A 19,602-nucleotide genomic window follows, 5' to 3' on the forward strand; every position below is an offset into this window, starting at 1 on the left:
CAGGCCCTTGTTTATGATGCTTTCACATCTATAGCCTTACTTCTCTCTCCTCTCCCCTGCCACGCTTTCTTCCCTTCCCTTGGTGGTGCAGGAAGCCAGGCCAAGCTAGTTCTGAACTCAGGATGCAGCCTTCCTGCTACCTGTCCCCCAGGACTCATATCCTCCTGCCCCCACCAAATATATTCCTAGAGAAGGAACAAGGCAGCCAGCGCCTGGCCCAGGAGCAGGACGGCTCTCCTCAGAGCCAGCAGCAGGCTCAGCTTCACATTGGAGGCTCAGCTCTTAATGATCTTTCCAGTTCTTGGTTATTAATGATCTTGGGCAGAGAGCGGAGCAGCCCTGTCCTCACAGCTCCTCCAGGCTGCCTCACCTGCCACAGCCTTCCTCCCAGGGCCAAAGGCAGACCCTGACTCCGGGAGGAGGAGGGGCTCGGTTCCAGGGGCTGGTGGCCAACAGTTAACCCTCTCACTACTAGTGGCTGCAACCAAGGTCAAGCTCCCTTCCAGAGTGCTGGCCTCCAGCACTCACCTAGACACACTCCCAACCTGCTGTCCTGAACCTGGATCCAGCCCATAAAAACCCATAGGGTAGAGAGCGTGAAATTGTATGGACAGGGCCACCCACTCTTGGGGTACTCTCCTACCAAGAATGGAGCTGCCTTCACCCCTAAAACTAACCCAAAAAAAAGTCCAGTTCTCATGGTCCCAACCCAAACAGTGGGGTCTTCAGAGACTAAAGAGGCAGCCTGGCTTCCTGGGAACCAGCAAGGAGCTATGAGGGAGGGCACTGGCAGAGACAGCCAGCACCGCCCCTCGCAGCTTCCTCTCTGTCACGTGGAATTAGCCTCTGGCCTGCCTCCACCCAGCTTGTCAGGACAGCCAGGACTTGGCCTTTACATCCTCAGCCGTTAGAAAAGGGTCTGACAGAATCAATAGTGCTCACTGTTTGTGGAACGGATAGAAGAACGAATGCCTGCTTGCTCCACAGTCATTGTAGGGGGGATAAGTGTAATTGCAGATGTGAAAACATTGAAAATGGTAAGCAAAAGCCATCTTTTCAGATGGGCCAGAGGCAAAGATGTGTGATAGAAAAAGGAAGTGGGCTAGAAGCCCCAGAGGGAGGAGAGGAAGAGACCGCAGGCAGATTCTCCCACCACAGGAGTCCTGGCACCAGTGAGGCCAAGCTGTGCCTGACCCTGGCAGCCACCTGCACCAGGATTCCAGAGCCCAGGCAGTTCCGAGCCTCGCGTGTCAGCCACGGAGAGAATGCGGCCAGCCAGGGTTTAGCAAGCTTACAAGCTCCACACCTTTCTCTGCCTCTGCCACCATGGCACTGTCAGGTTCCCCAGGGCGTCCCTGGCAGGGCAGGACAGGACAGCCACCACCCCTGGCACAAGCCTCCCTTTTCAAGGAGACTGAGGGATGAACACCATCCATCATCACCAGAGCCCCCGTGCTGAGCACACATGTTATATCCGGTGCCAGGATGGGTGGGAGCTGGCCCTGAATACCAAGTGGCTTCTGCTGCCCAGAGCCCCCTCTCAGCCTCACCTCCTTCCCATATCCCTCCCAGACACTCCCAAGGCTCCGCCTCCCTGAGAGGACCTGCCCACCTGCTTTAGGCAAACACCCCACCTGGGATACTCCCATGATGCCCTGTTGTCTACGGCCTGTGCTGTGCCCCTTCCAGAATGCAGAATGAAGCAGCCAGGACCAGTGTGTTGTAAAAGGTTGGTTTAATGTCCCAGTGCTCTGATGAGAAGAAACTCCAGCCAGGTAGAGCAAAGATCGGGATGGGCCTGCTTCAACCACAAGTTCCAGCCTCCATGCCCACAGCAGCCATGACCAGTAACTGGCTAGCCCCAGGGCAGGGAGAGCCTCAGGAGTCTGACCCCCGCAGCACACCCTCCTGGCAGAACTCAGCATGATAAGAGGACAGCAAAAGCCCAACCCTCACCGTGATTTGAGGCTACTGAGGTCACTGATGACCATGGAAGACATCATCTGTCACTGGGGTCCCATGGCCAGGATTTCATGGTAGAAGCCAGAAAAGCCCAATCCTGCCTGCCGCTTAACCCTGACTGGCAGGCAGAGAATCCAGCTGGCTCGGAGCCTGAGTGGCTGATAACTCACACTTCTGACTCCAGACTGGAGATCCGTCTCCAGGTGCAGGGTCCTGGGAAGCCTTGCGTCCCACAGGCTACCCTGCTGACCTCGTCCAGTCCCCCACTGTCTCTGTAGCCTGTGCCCAGTCCCAGAGTCCTGCCCCTGTGCCCCAGAGGCCCCCAGGCCCCAGAGAGCCAGGAGCCGTGGCTGGCACAGGGTGGAAGGTGAGGACAGACAGCCCCCCAGCAAAACGGCAGGTGGGCGTGGGCGTGCAGGCAGACGTGCTGTCTGTGCAGCCAGGCGGGGGCACCTGCCTGCTCGCCCTCCTGGCAGGCCTCCCGGTAGGTCGGCAGGCACATCGACTGCGCCTGCGCCAAGCGCCTGCAGGCCGAGTGGCCGTCGGGGCGGGCGCAGGCGGGGCCGGTGCACCCAACGGGCAGCGAGCTGGGCCGAGCGAAGGCCTCGGCCACGGAGCTGGGCAGGGAAGCGTGGCGCGGGCGCGAGCCCTGGGCCCAGGCCGCGTGTAGCAGGGCCTCCCGCCGGGCCAGCTGCTCCGGCCTGAGCAGCGGCAGGTCCTCCGACTCCGGAGTCTCCGGGAAAAGCGGGAGGAAGGGGCGGCCGGATCGGTCGGCTCGAGGAAAGGAGCTGTAGTGACAGCGCGCGGGCGACAGGGGCCGCTCTGGGAGCGCGCACCGCTCGGAGGCCGAGAGGTGCCTCCCGCAGTGCCCGGCCCGCACCGGCCACCGCGCCTCCCAGGCTGGGCGGCGCGACACTCGGGAGACGTCGGACAGGGGCGGCCCCGGCGTCGGGGGGCGGCCCGGGGGCTGCGGAGCCCTGCGCACAAGCGCCGCGCGACCCCCGCCTGGCGGTCCCCAGCCCGTGGGGCTCGGCTCTGGGGGCGGGCCGGGGGTGGGCAGGCATGGGCTGGGGCCAGACCGCGGGGTCGGGCAGGGGGGCAGTGGGGGCGCACGGCGGCCGCCACCCCAATTCTCGATGGTGCGAGTGGCGCGGTCCAGGGAGCTGCTTACGCCCGCCGTGGTCACCATGTCGCGGGCCGCCTGCAGCATCTTGAGCACGCTGGCCTGGGCCGAGCTGGCCGTGAGGTCCGGGCTGGGCTGCCGCGGTGGGCTGGCGAGGCTCTGCACCCCGCTGAAGCAGCTGTAGATGCCCTGGGCAGTAGGGAGACGACAGGCCGTGAGCAGCGCCCTCCGCTCAGGGACCCGCCACCATTGTCCCCGCCTGGTCCCAAGGCATCACCAGCCTTCTCTAAGTCTCAGGAAGCAGCTAACTGTGAAGCATCTCCCATGCGCCAGGCACTGTGCTTTGCAGATGAATGAGTGGTCTGAGTGCCCAGGTTGACTCATTCTCCTAATCACTCTAGCTAGCACCTGGCACATGAAGGTTCCAACCTGGGCACACCTGTGGGGGGAGGGCTCTGACCCTCTTCAACCCTGCCACCCTGGTGAGCCATGCCACCTCTCAGGACTTTGGCTTTTTTTTTTTTTTTTTTTAGAAACAGGATCTCACTCTGCCGCCCAGGCTGGAGTGCAGTGGTGCCATCTCAGCTCACTGCAACCTCTGCCTTCTTGGCTCAAGCAATCCTCCCAACTCAGCCTCCTGAGTAGCTGGGACTGCAGGCGCGCACCACCACGCCCAGCTAATTCTTTTATTTTCTGTAGAGATGGGGTTTCGCCATGTTGCCCAGGCTGGTCTCGAACTTCTGGACTCAAGGGATCCACTGGCCTAAGTCTCTCAAAGTGTTGAGATTACAGGTGTGAGCCATGAGCCGGGCCAGAACCTTGGTTTTACCTCTGGAAATGGGCCATGGCCAGCCCAGACTTATCTGGGTAGGTGCCTTTAAAACTTTGGCCTGTGTGGGGAGGGGTGGGCACCCACCCTGCTGAAAGCCAGCAGGAAGTCCAGCTGGGATGTGTTGGGCACCGAGTGGCGCAGCTTCCAGTAGACCAGGTGCTCCCAGGCGAAGACCAGCAGGGCCAGCCCCATGGCCACCAGCAGCATGTAGAAGACGCCTGCCATGTTGTCGATGTCCAGCTTGCTGCTCATCACCTCGTTCTTCTCATTCTGGCAGATCCCCGAGAGCCACACTGTCTCCAGTTTCTGTGTCTCTCCTGGAGTTGGGGGGGTGTACACATCTGGCTCAGGAAACCCCCCTATAAGCAACCCCCTCACAAAGCTCACCACAAGCCTGGAGTAAGAAGGGATCTGGGGCAGGGCGCCACCCACTTCTTCCTCAAGCAGACCACATGGGGATCCAGCCTGGCTGGAGCAGGATGGTGGGGCGGGGAGTGGAGGGTCAGTGAGCAAGGAAATAGGAAAGCAGGGTGGAGGCTGGGGTGGGCAATGCTGGCCTTTGGGTCCTCCCCCTGTGCACCCCCAGTAAAGGCTTGTTGATTGGGTAAATGTTAGCATTCATTCATTCACTCCTCTTCATGTACTTATTAACCATCTACATGCCACTCATGGAGCTGGGCACACAGAGACAAAAGGCCTAGGCTCCTAAGAGACACACATTGTGATTGCTCTTATTATTATTATTGTTATTATTATTATATTGAGACAGTCGTGCTCTGTCACCCAGTGGTGTGATCATGGCTCACTGCAGCCTGGATCTCCTAGGTTCAAGCAATCCTTCCACCTCAGCCCCCTGAGTAGCTGGGACTACAGGCACACCACCACACCTGGCTAATTTTTGTATCTTTTGTAGAGATAGGGTATCCCCATGTTGTCTAAGCTGATCCCGATCTCCTAGACTTAAGCAATCCTCACACCTTGGCCTCCCAAAGTGCTGGGATTACAGGTATGAGCCACCTCACCTGGCCGCTCTTTTTATTATATGGTTTCAGAAATCAGATTTTTTTTTTTTTTTTTTTTGAGACAGGGTCTCACTCTGTCGCCCAGGCTGGAGTGCAGTGGCACAATCATGGCTCACTGCAGCCTCAAACTCCTGGACTCAAGGGATCCTCCTGCCTCAGCCTCCCAAGTAGCTGGGATTATAGGTGTGTGCCACCATGCCTGGCTAATTTTTTAAAAATTTTATTTATAGAGACAGGATCTTGCTGTGTTGCCCAGGCTGGTCTCAAACTCTTGACTTCAAGTGATCCTCCCACCTCAGCCTCCCAAAGTGCTGGGGTTATAGCCATGAGCCACCACACCCAGTCTAGACCATGTCTTATCTAACAAGAATGGAACTCCTCTAAACACAAAGCTCTCTCTGGGTTTGGGGACAGGCTGGGCTGGACCACTCACACATGTGGGACTGGGCAGATCCGTAATCTCAAGATGGCCATGGAGATACTATACGGAGCAAAGGGGGTGCCCATCTGGGAGAGATCAGGGGAGGGGTCTTGGGGAAGAAGAAAGGGGTTCAGCCACTCCACCCATCCCCACCCCCACCATGAGGCTTCCTTCCCGTCTTCCTGCCCTTCAGGGACTCTCTAGCCCAGTTCCTGCTCCCTCCCTGCACACCTATCCCTTCCTCAAGTCTCTCTCCAGTTGCTCCTAGTACCTGCCCACCTCAACTGCCCCAACCTCTCACCCCCCAGAGACCTCTCCCTGCCCACAGGCCTTGGGAACTTGAGTGGTGGTGGAAACACTGACAACCTTGGGCTCCACAGCCCACCCTGGGCATCCCAGCAGTGGCAGTACCCACCGTCCCCCAGGAACTGCAAGAGCGCCAGGTCTATGGCCCGCTTCCAGTGGGAGTCCTTCTGCATGGCGATGCCGTAGCCAGTGGTGGCAAAGACCTTGCCAGACCCAATGGTGACCAGCTTGCAGCCCTCGTCCTTGCCTGCCATGTAGTTGAGGACAGCAGCATCATAGATGAAGGCATCCAGCTTCCTGGGGACAGGCTGAGCCTCAGAGCTAGGGACCATATGGGAGGGGAGGGGACACCGAAACTGGGGCGTGACAGGGGTCTAAACCACGTGAGCCTGCTGGGCACCCCCGGAAGGGACCAATGGGCAGAGCCTTGTCTGGTTCTCTTGGGTCCTGGATCGAGTGAGGACCCCTCCCACCCTCCTCCGCAGAGTGGCCGGGGACTGTCTGTTCCCAGAAGACACACCACCCTTTCTGCCCACCCTCTCCGTGCTCCTAAGACTCAGATAATGACCCAACCACCACCTCAGGCTGAGGCTGAACTTTGATCGGCACCACAGCTGTGTTCTGAGACACGTGGTGGCCTTCCATTTTTGCCTCAAGCTCCACTCTGTCCCCAAGACCTCCTCCCTCCACCCCCTCAGAGTCCTGCAGGACAGCCCAGTCCCACTGTCCCTAAATTGAGAGCTAAGGCTGGTCACTGGGGAGACACGTGGATGGAGACAGTGGGTGCAGGGCTGGGGACCCACCCCATCTTGAGGCTGGTGAGCGCGTCCTCCACCGAGCGCTGGTTGAACTTGACCATGTGGGTGTGCATGTCACGGTAGTTACTGCGGATGTTCCGCTCCGTGCTGCCGTTGGGCACCGTGCCAAAGCGGAAAGGTGGGTACTGATCTTGAGGCCGCTGAAACTGCAGGCGGAGGGCAGCAGCCAGTCACAACCCTTCCTCCAGCCTTCCAGGCACCAAAACCCCAAACCCACCCCAGAGCCCAGCCCCAGTGTGGACTTGCATAGTCAGAGCAGAAGGTCTTAGAGGCTGTCCAGGCCACTCCTGTGTTTTCCAAATGGAGACTCTGAGGCCCAAGACAGGGAGAGACTTACCCAAGGCCTGTCAGTCGGTGGCCCTGAGCCATCTCTTGCCCCAGCCCCCAGCCCCTCCTCAGCAGGCCCTGAAGCTGCTTCCTGCCCCAGCCTCCAGGTCAAATTCCCCAGCCTCTGACTGTCCTGGGTCTGCCCACTCACATCCTGTCCCCACCCTCAGTGTCCCCCCACCCCCACCAGCCATGGCCCCACAACCTTCTTGTCACTGAGGCCCGACACAGTGTCGATGTATTGCTCTTGGATCATGAAGGCGGCTAGGTTGGCCGTGTAACTGGCGAGGAAGATGACAGCAAAGAAGGCCCAGACCAGAACCATGATCTTGCTGGTGGTGCCCCGCGGGTTCTCAATGGGCACTGAGTTGTTGAAGACCAGCGCCCACAGCAGCCACACGGACTTGCCGATAGTGAAAGATGGGCCCCCGGATTCTGGAGGCAAGAGGTGGGGGGATGCTGGAGCTCCTCCTGCCCACCATGAAAGGGCTCAGGGCTCAGCCCGCCCGACTGCACAGCTCCGGTCTCAGCCTGGCCTTGGGGGGGAGCCCATCCTGGCCATTCCCTCGCCAGGTGAAGTGAGCTCACGTGTGTGTGTGTTTGTGTGTGTGTGTGTGTGTGTGTCATCTGACTGGCCCCCAGCATGTGCCATCCAAAGGCAAGGGACCTCCCAAAGGTATTCTCTGGAGGACTTGTCGCCCCTGAGCCCAGCCCTCAGGATGCCCAAGCCCACCCCTCCTGCCAGGCCCAGGCAAGGCTTACTCTTGCCTCTGGTGAGGTTCTGGTTGTAGCTGACGGGGCTGAAGTACTCGAACATGAAGACAGTGATGGCCACCACAGTGAGGCACATGACAAACATCATCACCCACACCGCAGGGCTGTATGGCTCTGGGGACAGAGGGAGGCAGCTCAGAGGCCTTGGCACGTTCCCTGCCCCCAGCCCAGAAGCACTGGGTGAAGACAGGTAGGTCCACGTGATCAAAGTAGGGGCCCACCAGCTCTGCGGACCCAGCCAAGGGGGCCCCTGACTCAGAGCAGCAGAGCCCCAGGAGACGCCCCCGAAAGAGGTCAGGCTCTCCAGCATCCTTGGTCTCCCCCCGCCCCCCACTTCCCTGGGACAGGTACAAGTCACCCACCCCAAGAAACATTCCTTTGACTTCACAACCCCTGCCTGGCCCCACGTGGATGATCTGGTGGTTCCGCCTAGAATCAGAGTCCCTGAGGCCAAGTTTTACTCCTCATGCTACCAACATGGAAACCCATGCCCAGGGAACTGGAGACACCCACCCCAGGCCTCAGACAAGACTGTTTCTGTCTCCTAGAGTAAGAAATCACTACTGCTGGCTGGGTTTGGTGGCTCTCGCCTGTAATCCCAGCAATTTGCGAGGACAAGGCGGGTGGATCACCTGAGATCAGGAGTTCAAGACCAGCCTGGCCAACATGGCAAAACCCTGTCTCTACTAAAAATACAAAAATTAGCCAGGCATGGTGACACATGCCTGTAGTCCCAGCTACTCAGGAGGCTGAGGCAAGAGAATAACTTGAACCCAGGAGGCGGCAGTTGCAGTGAGCTGAGAGTGCACCACTGCACTCCAGCCTGGGCGACAGCAAGACTCAGTCTCAAAAAAAAGGAAAGAAAAGAAATCACTACTATTGGCCAGGTGCAGTAGCTCACACCTGTAATCTCAGCATTTTAGGAGGCTGGGGCAGGTGGACTGCTTGAGTCCAGGAGTTCGGAGACCAGCCTGGGCAACATAGTGAAAACCTGTCTCTACACAAAATACAAAAATTAGCCAGGTGTGGCAGCATGCATCTGTGGTCCCAGCTACTCAAGAGGCTGAGGTGGGAGGATCACTTGAGCCCAGGAGTTCCAGGCTGTAGTGAGCCAAGATGGCACCACTGCACTCCAGTCTGGGTGACAGAGGAAGACCCCGTCTCAAAAAAAAAAAAAAAAAAAAAAAAGGAAAGAAACAAAGGAAGAGTGGGAAGGAGAGAGGGAGGGAGGGAGGGAAATCACTCCTGCCATGAGCACTTGCTATGCTATGAAGTGGGGTTTTTTTTCCTCTCTCTTCCGTGGCTGAGGAGCCTGCTCAGAGAGGTTCTGTGACTTGCCCAAGGCCACACAGCAGGACAGGGCAGAGCCAGGGTTTCCACTCCTGTCTGGCCAGCCTCAGCTCTTCCCCTGCCCCTCGCCTGTCCTCACAGCTCTCTGCCACCTCACACTTCATGTCCCACGTGGCCTCTGACTGGGCACTTTGGGAAGGCAAAGACGACGGCTGTAGCCCCAGCACCCAGCATGGGACCTGGCTGCCCAATCAATGCCAGACTCCTCACCCAGGAAGCAACACATCTCTTCCCACACTACACTCGCTCCTCAGCTCCCCATGGGCCTCCCCCACTTGTTCCACGGTCCTGGGCCATGGCCCATCCTGAGGCCAGCCTGCCTGCCGGGTTTTCCTGCCACTCACAGTGGCACCAAGACCCATTCCACACCCCCAAGCCCACCCTCACCTGGCAGCCATACCGAGAACCGAACACTGACTTCACTTCTGTCTCTTTTCCACTCACCTCCAGCCAACCTCCAAGACCCAAGGCTGCTGTGCTTGGCCTCTGAGAGCCCACCCAACTCCCCATCTCCACCCAAGCTGTACACACCCTCCTCGTGGGCCCCTCTGCCCCCGGAGCCATCTCTGCCCACCCTGGGCCTCACCCAAGAAGGCCGAGGGGGAGACAGTGCCATTGCTGCGAGCCACCATCACACTGATGCCCGTCTCCACGAAGGGCACGGAGAAGTCTACGATCTCGGAGCGCTCCTCATTGATGGTGAGGGAGCCGATGGCCATGTCTGCCCGCTTGTAGTACACCTGGGGGCCGGACAGCCGGAGGTTTGAAAAAGGGGCTCCCGTGGGGTGGACATGCTGCACAGGCACCTCCAGACACCCCTTCTACCACCCACCAGCTAAGTCAATTGTTCCCTCTGGGGCCCTCAGAGCTCAGCTTTCAGTACTGACCACCCCAGGAGTCATCATTGGTGACAGCCCATGCCCCCCTCTAGAGGGCATCTGAGAGCCACATGGGGCCTGGGCAGCAGGCGGGCAGGCAGGGCAGGTGAGGAGGGAGTGGGCTGGGGCCTACCTCCCCGATCATGCCGTTCCATACGCCGCGCACCCGCTTGCCATGCTTGCCGTTGGTCACCAGATACAGGTCGTAGGAGAATTTGACCACCCTGGCCAGCTTCTTGAGGATGTCGATGCAGAATCCCTTACAGCAGAGCTTGGTGTAGGGGGCCACGTCCCCGCTGCTGCAGCCATGCCATCATGAGACCACCAGGAGTCAGAGCATGTCGTGGCCAGCCCCGCCCCAGCCACTCCTCCCAGCCTGGCACGTGGACCCCTGCCCCACACCCAAGCATGAGACATACACAACACCTGACCATCACACGGCAGCACCCAGCTCACACCAGCCTCCCAGGGCACTCTGCAGACCTGAAGGTGTGGTTGCTCTGCCTGCGGCAGGGCACGGTGTTGGGGACACAGCCTCCTGTGCCAGGGTCAGGGCTCTCCACGATGACAAAGGGCCGCTCTTCCAGCGTGGCCACCGTCAGGTGCCGACTGTCCACCACAGGCTGCAGAGAGGCACTGTAGCGAGGCCACACGGGGTACTTCATGTATAGGATGCCATGCTCCCAGCGCCCCACCTGTGGAGGGTGACAGCCTCAGCCTGGGGCCTCCAGCCCTACAGCCCCCACCCTCTGGGTGGAGCCTGCCAGGGCCAAGAATCTCCCTCTCTCACCTAGGGATGCTAGGGCAGGTCAGAGTAGGGCTGCTCCTGACAGCCTCCCCCAGCCGTGGGTCCCTGTGTTCATACAGCTCCACACTGACCCACAGCATCTTCCTAAAGCCCAGACCTGACCCTGTCTTGCTCACTGTACTGGTCCCCCCTGACTTTGACAGAAAGTCCTTAGCTGAGCACTCAAGGCCCTTCATGCTCCAAACTCTTCTGCCCCTCTGTCTCTTCCAGGCTAGCACCTCTTCCTGGTGGGCTCCTACTCAAACCTCCACAGCCCAGCTCAAATATCCCATCTTCTGTGACCTCTTCCCCAGTTTCTTCCCTTGAAGGCAGAACTAATTCCTGTTCCTCATCTCCAATCCCACAATCTTTTGCACACGTCTACTCAAGCACTGGTCTCTGCATATTGTTTACAAGCCTGTCTGGCCAGCATGGTCATGGGTTACTCCTGCAGGGGCAGGACCAGGAGATAGGAGCACTTGAAATGTTCTATAGTAGAGGGAAGCCGGGGTGTTATGGGAGCCCAGAGCAGGGCACCTCACCCACCCCGGGGCACCTGGAGGCTTCCCAATGGAGGAGATGTTTGTTTCAGCTGAGACCTGGAAGATGAGGGGTTGGATAAGGGACAGAGGGACTCTCTGCTCAGCTGTGGGCACGAGAGGAGGCAGGGACAAAATAAGAGGACACTGAGGGCCCCTGGGCTCACCCCCTTCTCACCATCTCCCACAGGCGGTGCCGGTTGAGGGCGATCACCACCATGGTAGGCTGGACCAGGTACCCACCAGGGCTGAAGGAGAAGTCTCGGCCTTCCCAGGTGACATTCAGTAGGTGCCTGCCAGAGGGGAGAGATGCCTGCAGCCCTGCCAAGGACCAAGCACCCCCTGCCTCTGCCTCACCGCTGCCACTGACAGCAGGTGGCATTGATTGTGTTTATTGTTCAAAGTGCTTCCCTATATTGGCCCCACGATCCTTGCCACACCCTGACACCTGCTGTTTGTTCAGATGAGGACACTAAGGCCCAGACAGGTGGGGTAATGTGGCCCCAGGCATGCAGCTAGTGAGAGGTGTGGCTGGCCAGCCCAAGCTCACTGCCACCCAGCTCCCCTGAAGCGCTCCCCACCTCCTTACCCCTATGCCCCGGGCAGGTGCCCACCTGTAGAAGGCCTCCCGGGCAGGGCTGACGGGCCCAGGGTGAGCACGGCAGTCCCCGGCCGGGGCTGGCAGGGTTCCATACTGGCGCCAGTAGCTGTGGGCGCCCAGGGCCAGAATGGCCACGCCGTCGCGGAGCTTCTGGCGCAGGCTGAGGCGCCAGCTTTCGGTGACGACGCTGATAAGGCCCACGGGGAAGGTGGCGGGGGGCGCATCGGTGCTGCCCAGCGCCAGGTTGGGCACCAGCCACACGTGGCCGGGCCCCACCAGGCCGGCCTGCGCCGCCTCGGCGAAGAGCACTTCGGCCTCCTCGCGCGAGCAATAGGCCACAAACACGGGCGCGTCGAGCTGGCGCAGCAGGCGCTGGGTGCGCGCGCGCGGCCCTCCCGGGCCCAGCTCCAGCGTGACCACGTCCAGCAGCCGCCAGCTCACGTGGCTGGCGTCGGCGACGGCGCGCACGCCCTCCAGGAAGAGCGCGTGGCCCGGGTGCAGGCTGGTGATGACGGCGAAGGCGCTCCAGTCGTACTCTTCCAGCACCTTGAACAGCACCTGCAGCTGCTGCTCCAGGGACACGCCCAGCTGCAGGAAGGCGGAGCCCGGCTCCTGGGGGCGGGGCGGGGCCTGAGCCGGGGCGGGGAGGGCAGAGCACCTCCTCGCGCCCCTTCCCCGACCTCGGCCCCTCCATCAGCTTCCAGGCGCCCTTGCGCCGGTGGATGCTCCGCATTCCGGGAGCCCTCTGGCCTGCGCCTCCCTCCCGCCCCAACGTGGTTCTCCGCTGCCTATTAGCATGGTCATGCCCGGTCCCCAGCCCACCACGCTGGCCCGCAGACCCGCTGGCCTGCAGACCCGCAGCATCCGCACCACTGGGGAGTTTGTCAGAAATGCAGATTCTCAGGTCGCACCCCACACCGACTGGATCGGAGTCGCTGGGTATGGCGCCTGGCATCTGTATTCTAACAAGCTCTTCAGCCGATCCTTGAGCCCGCTAGACTGAGAAGCGCTGCCCCAGACCAACTGAATCTGAATTCCAGAGGTGCAAAGCCAGGCGTCTGTATTTCCTAAGAGCACGATGAGGGTTGAGAGCCAATGTCCTGAGATCTTATGCCGGGGCCCCAAGAGGACTGGGAAACACCATCCTGGTTGAAGCCCTGAGGGTGGGAAAGCTCCTCCTCTCCACCCCTCTGCCACCACAAAAGCCAGCGCAGTCCCCTCCTAACTGGTCTCACTGCTGCCACTGTCCCAGTCTTTTAAAAAAGCAAGGGAAAATTCAGAGGCCAAGCAACGCAGTTTCTTCAACAAACAAATTGCAAGGAAAAAAGAGGGAGAGACAGAGGAGGGGCCCAGAGGTTGAGAGAAACTTAGAAACCACACCAACCAACCGGCACGTGTGGACCTGATTTGGCTCTTGATTTGAGCAAACAGGCTGCAAAATAAACATTTATGACAGTTATGAGACAATGGGGAAATTTGAACACTGCCTGAATATTTGAAGGAATTTTTATTATTTTTTAGACGTGATAATGTATGGTGGTTTTACTTTCTTAAGCCCTTATCTGCCAGGGATCCATACTGAAATATTTATGGATGGAATAAGAGGATGCCTGGGCTTTGCTTCAAATTAACACAGAAGGGGAAGGGGGTCCTGGTGAGGCTGGGGTGGATGGCCTCGGCGAATGGGGGATATATGAGCCTTCTTTATACTTTTTAATGTGTACTCAAAATTCTTCATATAAAAATTAATGAAACAAAGGCAAATCAGATCAGTCTCTTCCCTCGACTCTCCTCCACTCTTCCCTGAGTGGCTAGATCACCAGGGGCAGGTCCAGGAAGCTCATAGGGCTAAGGCAGGCACAGACCACGGCCACTGTCACAGCCGGCTTGCGCTGCCCTGGCTGCCCACTTGCTTAGGGAAAAGCCCAAATGTCTTCCCAGGTGGCCAGGCCCCTGCCTCCTTCTCCAGGCTTTTCCCTCTATTCCTCCAAAGCTCTGAGCTCCTTCCCCGCCTTGTGACCTTCATCCCACCTGCTCCTCTCTGCCTGGGCCTCTCCCCCTCCCCACCAGCTCGCCCTTAGGCCTGCAGCCTAGACATCATTTCTCCAGAGACTTTCTCTGGCCAACACCCTATGCATGAGCCATGCATGGGCTCCCTTACAGCATCCTGTGTCTTTCCTTCAGAACGCTTGTCCCAGTTGTAACTGCTGATGAATGTGTGTTTCAAACGTTCTCCCCCAGCCCTGCAAGGGCAGGGCCGTTTCTGCCTCCCCCAGGGCTCCCAGGGTTCCCTGGAGTGCTCACCCTACAGGTCAACTACCACTGCCCAGAGGGCATGGCACCACCTCCATGCCCGGCTGGCCCTCTGGGTCTTCACCCTGACCTAGGAAGCTGAGGGAAGCAGAGAGGAGGAGGGCTGGGGCCTGAGCCCCACAGCCAGAGGTGGGCCTGCACCCTGCCCACCCCTCATCCAGACACAATGTGAGGGCAGCCCAGAATAGCTCTCCTCTAGAACATGGGATGTCATTCCCATAACCATCTCCCCATCACCCACATCACGCCCTCAGCCCCCACCTCCCTGCCCATCCCGTCTAATCCCAGCTTCCCAGAACCGAAGCACCCCCCACCCCAGCCTGGCTCCAGGCCTGAGGCACGAGGGGACATGAGTTTGGACATGCACCTTGGGGGTGAGGACCACAGCAGAGCCTCCGCTGATGCTGAGGATGGGCACATGGGTCTGGGAGGAGATGAAGTCAAGGATCTGGGCCACCGCCTCGGTGCCCACGTTGTCCTCAAAGACAATGCCATGGACGCGGGCAGCACCCAGGAGGCCGCAGATCTGGGTGAGGAGGCTGCTGGGGTTGGTGGTGTTGACCCCCACTGTGAGCGGCTGGATCTCCAGGGGCAGGTCCAGGAAGCTCTGGGGGGTGAGGCGGGCACGGACCTGGGCCTGGGGCGGCCCTGAGCTGCCAAACACCACGGCCACCGTCATGCCCTGCTCGCCCTGCCCCAGAACCGGCCCTGCCCAGGCACCGAAGAGCAAGGTGAGCAACAGGGCCCCACCCATGTCCACTGGAGGGTCCTGCGGAGAGACCAGGACAAGCACAAGGAGGAAGACAGAGGTTTGGAGAGAGGCAGATGGACAGACAGTAGAGACAGAGGGACACACATACAGAAGATGAAAGAGAAGAGGGGAAAACCTCTCTCCCCGAAGACAGGCAGAGAGAGGGGGAGACAGACGGAAAGAGAGGGAGACAGACAGACATAAGCAAAGAGAAAGAGACAGAGGTTAGTAGAGCATCCCAAGGGCATCCCAGAAGAGCAAGGGCCGGGGAAGAACAGGAGCCATGACCGGGACCCAGCCCTCCAGCCTAATGATGCCTTCCAAAACTCAGCCAGCGGGTTCTGCCCTAGAAAGTCATACTGAAAATGCTAGTCTGGGGTTCAAGTGCATGGATTTGAGTCAGACAGATCTGAGTTCATGTCCCAGTTCTGCCACTAACTGGCTGTGTGATCTTAGGGAAGTCACTTAGCCTCTCTGAGCCATGTTTTCTTGCCTGAAATAATCACAGCAGTGTGAGGACTTAGATGAGCTAACAGGCTATTTGCTGGGATTAGTGACCTTATCCTGCAGGTGACAGGCCCCCAGCCAGGTGAAGGAAGACAGCTCTTGCATCACCCCCAACCCCTGCCCCTACCCACCAGTCCTCTCCACAGTCTAAACCGGATCTTCCATCTGTCTCTCACCAGGGCCTGTGCTACTGGTCAGCGTGCCCTGCTTGCCATGGGGCCAGCCCCGAGGGCCCTCCTCTGCACGGCTCTGCCTGGCACAGAACCCCCTCCTCCTGGGCACTGGACGTCACTACAGCCCTTCCTTCTGTTGCCTCAGCTAGTAGCAGCTCTTCCGCAGCAGGGTGCAACAGTGCTGACTTGTTCAGAGCTCAGGGGTACCCGAAAACCCGAGCTGGTGAGCTGGGGTTTGGTCTCGTTACACATGAGCTGGTGAGCTGGCCTCTCGGGCCATCACCGGCGTGCAGGATCTTTTGAACCCAACCCGGGGGCCTGACACGTACCCTTGCTAAATGTCATTATTTTGGATTGGGACCAAGAGCTACAGCAGTGAGGGTAACACAAAGCCTGAGTGGAGCGGTGCCCACGGATGTCACTCTCCCTCCCAGCTGGCCATCAGCCACGGCGCTGCCGTCTCTTCCATCTTCATCACATCCCCAACAAAACATCTGAGCAGGGGAGAGCTAAAGAGTGGACAGGGTGAGCCTGCCACTCCAGCCCTCCCGCCTCCCCCAGGATCTGCGCATCTCTGCTACAGAAATGCTCACGAAAATCAAGCAGTTGCCAGAAACCACGCCTCCGAAAGGCAGATGCCCTTCAGGGCTGGGGCCCAAGACAATGGCTGGGCAGGCGCCAGCTTTCTCACAGGGCCTTCCTTTTGCCTGCCACCAAATTGTTCTCTCTCTCCCTTTTTTTTTTTCTTTTTTTTTGAGACAGAGTCTTGCTCTGTCGCCCAGACTGGATTGCAGTGGTGCGATCTCAGCTCACTGCAAGCTCCACTTCCCGGGTTCACGCCATCCTCCTGCCTCAGCCTCCCAAGTAGCTGGGACTACAGGCGCCCGCCACCACGCCCAGCTAATTTTTTGTATTTTTTAGTAGAGATGGGGTTTCACCGTGTTAGCCAGGACGGTCTCGATCTCCTGACCTCGTGATCCGCCCACGTCAGTCTCTCAAAGTGCTGGGACTACAGGCGTGAGCCACCACGCCCAGCCATCTCTCTCTTTTTTTTTAATCCAAAGCCTAATGTCTTACAGACATATGGGCCTTCTTGGATCTCTAGTTCTCTCTAAGGAATCCAGAGAGCAGGGAAGTGCAAGAGGCTACCAGGAACATTCAGGAAAGTTCCTCTTCTCCCCAGGGTGGCACTGAAATGATCCCTCCAGGGGAACCCACTAGACCGACTTTAGTGTAGAAACATCAATTGGCCCGTGTGTGCTGAATCCCTTCCCTGCAGTAGGCACTGGATGGTGGAATGTCCCTATGGGTGAGACGTGGTCCCTGCCCTCCAGGAACTTAGAGTCAAATCTGCAGAATGAGCATGCTGCTGTTAGCACCTCCAACTTTCTTTTTTCTAAATATATTTCTCTTTCCACCCTTCTCTCCCTACTTCCCTCAAACTCCCCAGTCTCCCCCTCAAGACCTTCTCTTAGCTGAGGATCTAGAGCTCATTCACAGGAAGGTATAAGGGACTGATAATAGCTGAAAGGGTTCTCATTCCTGAGAGATGTAGTTTAACCACAGTCAGAGCCTTAAGCTAAAGTGCCAGGTGGTAGAATTTCAGGCCAAGAAGACAAGAGTTTTGGCAAGGAAGGGAATATTGCTCTCATGGTGGGGCCCTTGAAATCTTCCCATGTGTATGGTTCCCTAGTACAGTGACACAGAAGTGACAGAACTGACAGCCCGGAGTCATGTTTGAGTCTGGCAAGGGATTGATCCTAGCCATGCCATGCCATGCCTCAGCTACCACCACCAATCAGGGATGTCAGATCTCGACCACAAAGGACACTGACATGCTTGTTGCTCCCCTTGCACGGCCTCTGTCTGCTCACCTCTGCCCACACCTCCAGGTCCTAGAGGTTCCTTGCCCTCTGGGGAGCCCCAAACCTCCTACCACCCCTGCCTCCCAGTAATGAGCTCTAGATCTGTGCTGCCCAGTATAGAAGCCTCCAGTCATACACGACTATTGGGTACCAGAAACATCTCTCACCCAAACGGAGTTTGCTATCAGTGTAAAATTTCATCCCACGCTGCACATTGAAGACAACAGGGAAAAAGAATGTAAAAAATCTCATAAACATTTGTATCTTGATTACATGTTGAAATAATAACATTTGGGGTATGTTTAGTCAAAGAAAATATACTATTAAAATTAATGTCACCTGTTTCTATTTGTTTTAATGTGGTTACCAGAAAATTTTAAATTGCCCTTGTGGCTCCCATTTTATTTCTTTGGACAGTGTGACCCTGGATGAAGGGCCCAGGCTCTCCCTCAACTGCAAAGGGGCAGAATAAGCAGTCTGCCATTAGCATCTCCAACCTCCTTTTTCTAAACGTATTTCTCTTTCCACCAATAGCCTGCTCTCCCTACTCCCCTCAAGTTTCCACCCTCCCCAGTCAAGACCTTTTCTTAGCCAAGGACCTAGAGCTCATTCACATGAAGGAATAAGGGTCTGGTAATAGCTGAAAGTGTTCTCATTCCCACTCTCTCCAATAGGAAGGCATCCTCATGGGCTGGGGACACCAGAGACTCTCTCCAAAGGGAAGGTGTCCTCCTGGATTGGGGGTCGGGGGGTGGGGGAGTTGAGGTAGGTTGTGCCTCTAATCAAGGGCCCTAAAATGGGGGAGGGATCCCAGAATACCTCCAGAGGGAGGGGCCAAAACTAGGTAAGTCCCTGGGCTCCAAATAGCAAGGGGCAGACTCAAGGAGCTTCCGAAGTCTGTCTCATCACCCCGTCTAACCCAGCCACCCTACAGAGGCAGGAGGGACAAACTCCGCTTTACCCCGCCACAATCTCCTCCCTTGCCTCCCCCTCCCCACCTCCCATCTACCCCACCCCCACCCCCCCCAGCCCCAGCCCCACTGCACTGCTGAAACCTTCCTCCAGCCACTGCTCCCTCCTCACACAGGACAGCTGCTCCCTGGTGCCCACAAATGAAGTCCAGACAGCTTAGTCCCATAGACAGAGCCCTCTGCACCCTCTGCAACCAACCGTCCTCCCATCCCTGGAACCCACAGCTCTGCCATTCTGCTGGCCAAACAGCCCCATTCTGCCCTCATCTCCAGGCCTTGTTCCAGCATCCCCCAGGCTGGAATGTCCTCATCCCAACAGAAGTCTACTCTCCTTCAGGGCCCAGCTGAAATCCCTCTCCCACAGGCACCTGCCTTGATGCCTCAGGCTCCAGGCGCAGGGTCTGCGGCCAGGCTGGGGCACCTGCCCTGGCTTCCCCTCCTGGGTGGGGAGCTCTGTGCAGCCGTCTGCTCCACCCCTCCATTCTGCCCTGCGGCAGGTGTGTGTGCACTCATGAACACCCTGCCCCACACTGGACTGTGGGCTCCTTGAGAGCAGACACATTGTCTCAGAGACCTCTGCCCACCCACCCACTCAGGGTCTCACCCCTTCCACAAACAGCCCTTAAACTAATGTTTGACAAACACAGAGATCCCCCAAAGAGCCCCAGAGAGGATGGCAGTGGTCAGTCCTGCAGGACACAGCAGCATCTGGAAGGGTCTGAGCACCTTCCCAGGCTGGGGGCCTTCTCCTTCCCGGGTCCTCACAACTCAGCCAGATGCCCTGGCACGGACCTGCACACACATGCACACTCCCGCACTCACACCCGCTCACATCCGACATACCGATGGCTCTCCCTCTCCCAGGCTAGGAAACTCGGTCGCAGGAATCCTCCCCACCCACCAGCAGAACCCCCGTACCCCCTGCCCTTCCGGTGAGCCACCCCTCCTTTGCCGTCGGGTTTCCCTCCCTCCCTTTTGCCCAGCCAAAACCCGAACCCAGGCGCCAGAGGAGAGGACCGCCGTTCTAGCTTGCCCCACTGCTGGGGGCACGGAGTTCTCGCTCAGCCAAGGCTACGGCCCCCGTCTCCGCTGACCCCGCCCGGACTCCCCCCGGCCACCGGGACGCCCCGCCCCCTCCCCTCCGCAGGAATCTCTTACACTCGGGCTGTGAAGTTCGGGGTATTTTTAGGCCGGCGATAAATAATTCATAGGGAATGTGGCATCAGGCTCCCCCCGCGGGAGGAGGGGGCGCGAGCAGCGAGAGCCACCGTCACCCGCGGCT

At 58.4% G+C, this 19,602-nt stretch overlaps 1 protein-coding gene across 1 annotated transcript; it reads right to left on the reverse strand.

Moving 5' to 3' along the window:
• Positions 1–1,596: 1,596 nt before the first annotated feature.
• Positions 1,597–15,165, reverse strand: GRIN2C (glutamate ionotropic receptor NMDA type subunit 2C). The gene is made up of 12 exons (XM_024235422.3): positions 14,421–15,165; positions 11,754–12,352; positions 11,318–11,432; positions 10,297–10,508; positions 9,947–10,112; positions 9,522–9,675; positions 7,574–7,699; positions 7,017–7,246; positions 6,470–6,630; positions 5,776–5,963; positions 4,002–4,234; positions 1,597–3,274 (listed from the first exon to the last, which is right to left on the reverse strand). The coding sequence occupies exons 1-12, from the start codon at positions 14,805–14,807 to the stop codon at positions 2,129–2,131; spliced, it is 3,717 nt and encodes a 1,238-aa protein (XP_024091190.2). The 5' UTR covers positions 14,808–15,165; the 3' UTR covers positions 1,597–2,128.
• Positions 15,166–19,602: the final 4,437 nt, after the last annotated feature.

This window comes from Pongo abelii, chromosome 19, assembly GCF_028885655.2.
Source record: "Pongo abelii isolate AG06213 chromosome 19, NHGRI_mPonAbe1-v2.0_pri, whole genome shotgun sequence".
NCBI classification, from domain to species: domain Eukaryota; kingdom Metazoa; phylum Chordata; class Mammalia; order Primates; family Hominidae; genus Pongo; species Pongo abelii.

What these genes read in the sequence shown, in the direction of transcription:
- GRIN2C (XM_024235422.3), bottom strand. Translation starts at nt 14,807, where the DNA reads ATGGGTGGGGCCCTGTTGCTCACCTTGCTCTTCGGTGCCTGGGCAGGG. An exon ending in CAGAGCAACCACACCTTCAG is followed by an intron (nt 10,113 to 10,296) that starts GTCTGCAGAGTG and finishes GCATGGCTGCAG; the next exon opens with CAGCGGGGACGTGGCCCCCT. An exon ending in CGGGCCTCAGTGACAAGAAG is followed by an intron (nt 6,631 to 7,016) that starts GTTGTGGGGCCA and finishes CTCCGCCTGCAG; the next exon opens with TTTCAGCGGCCTCAAGATCA.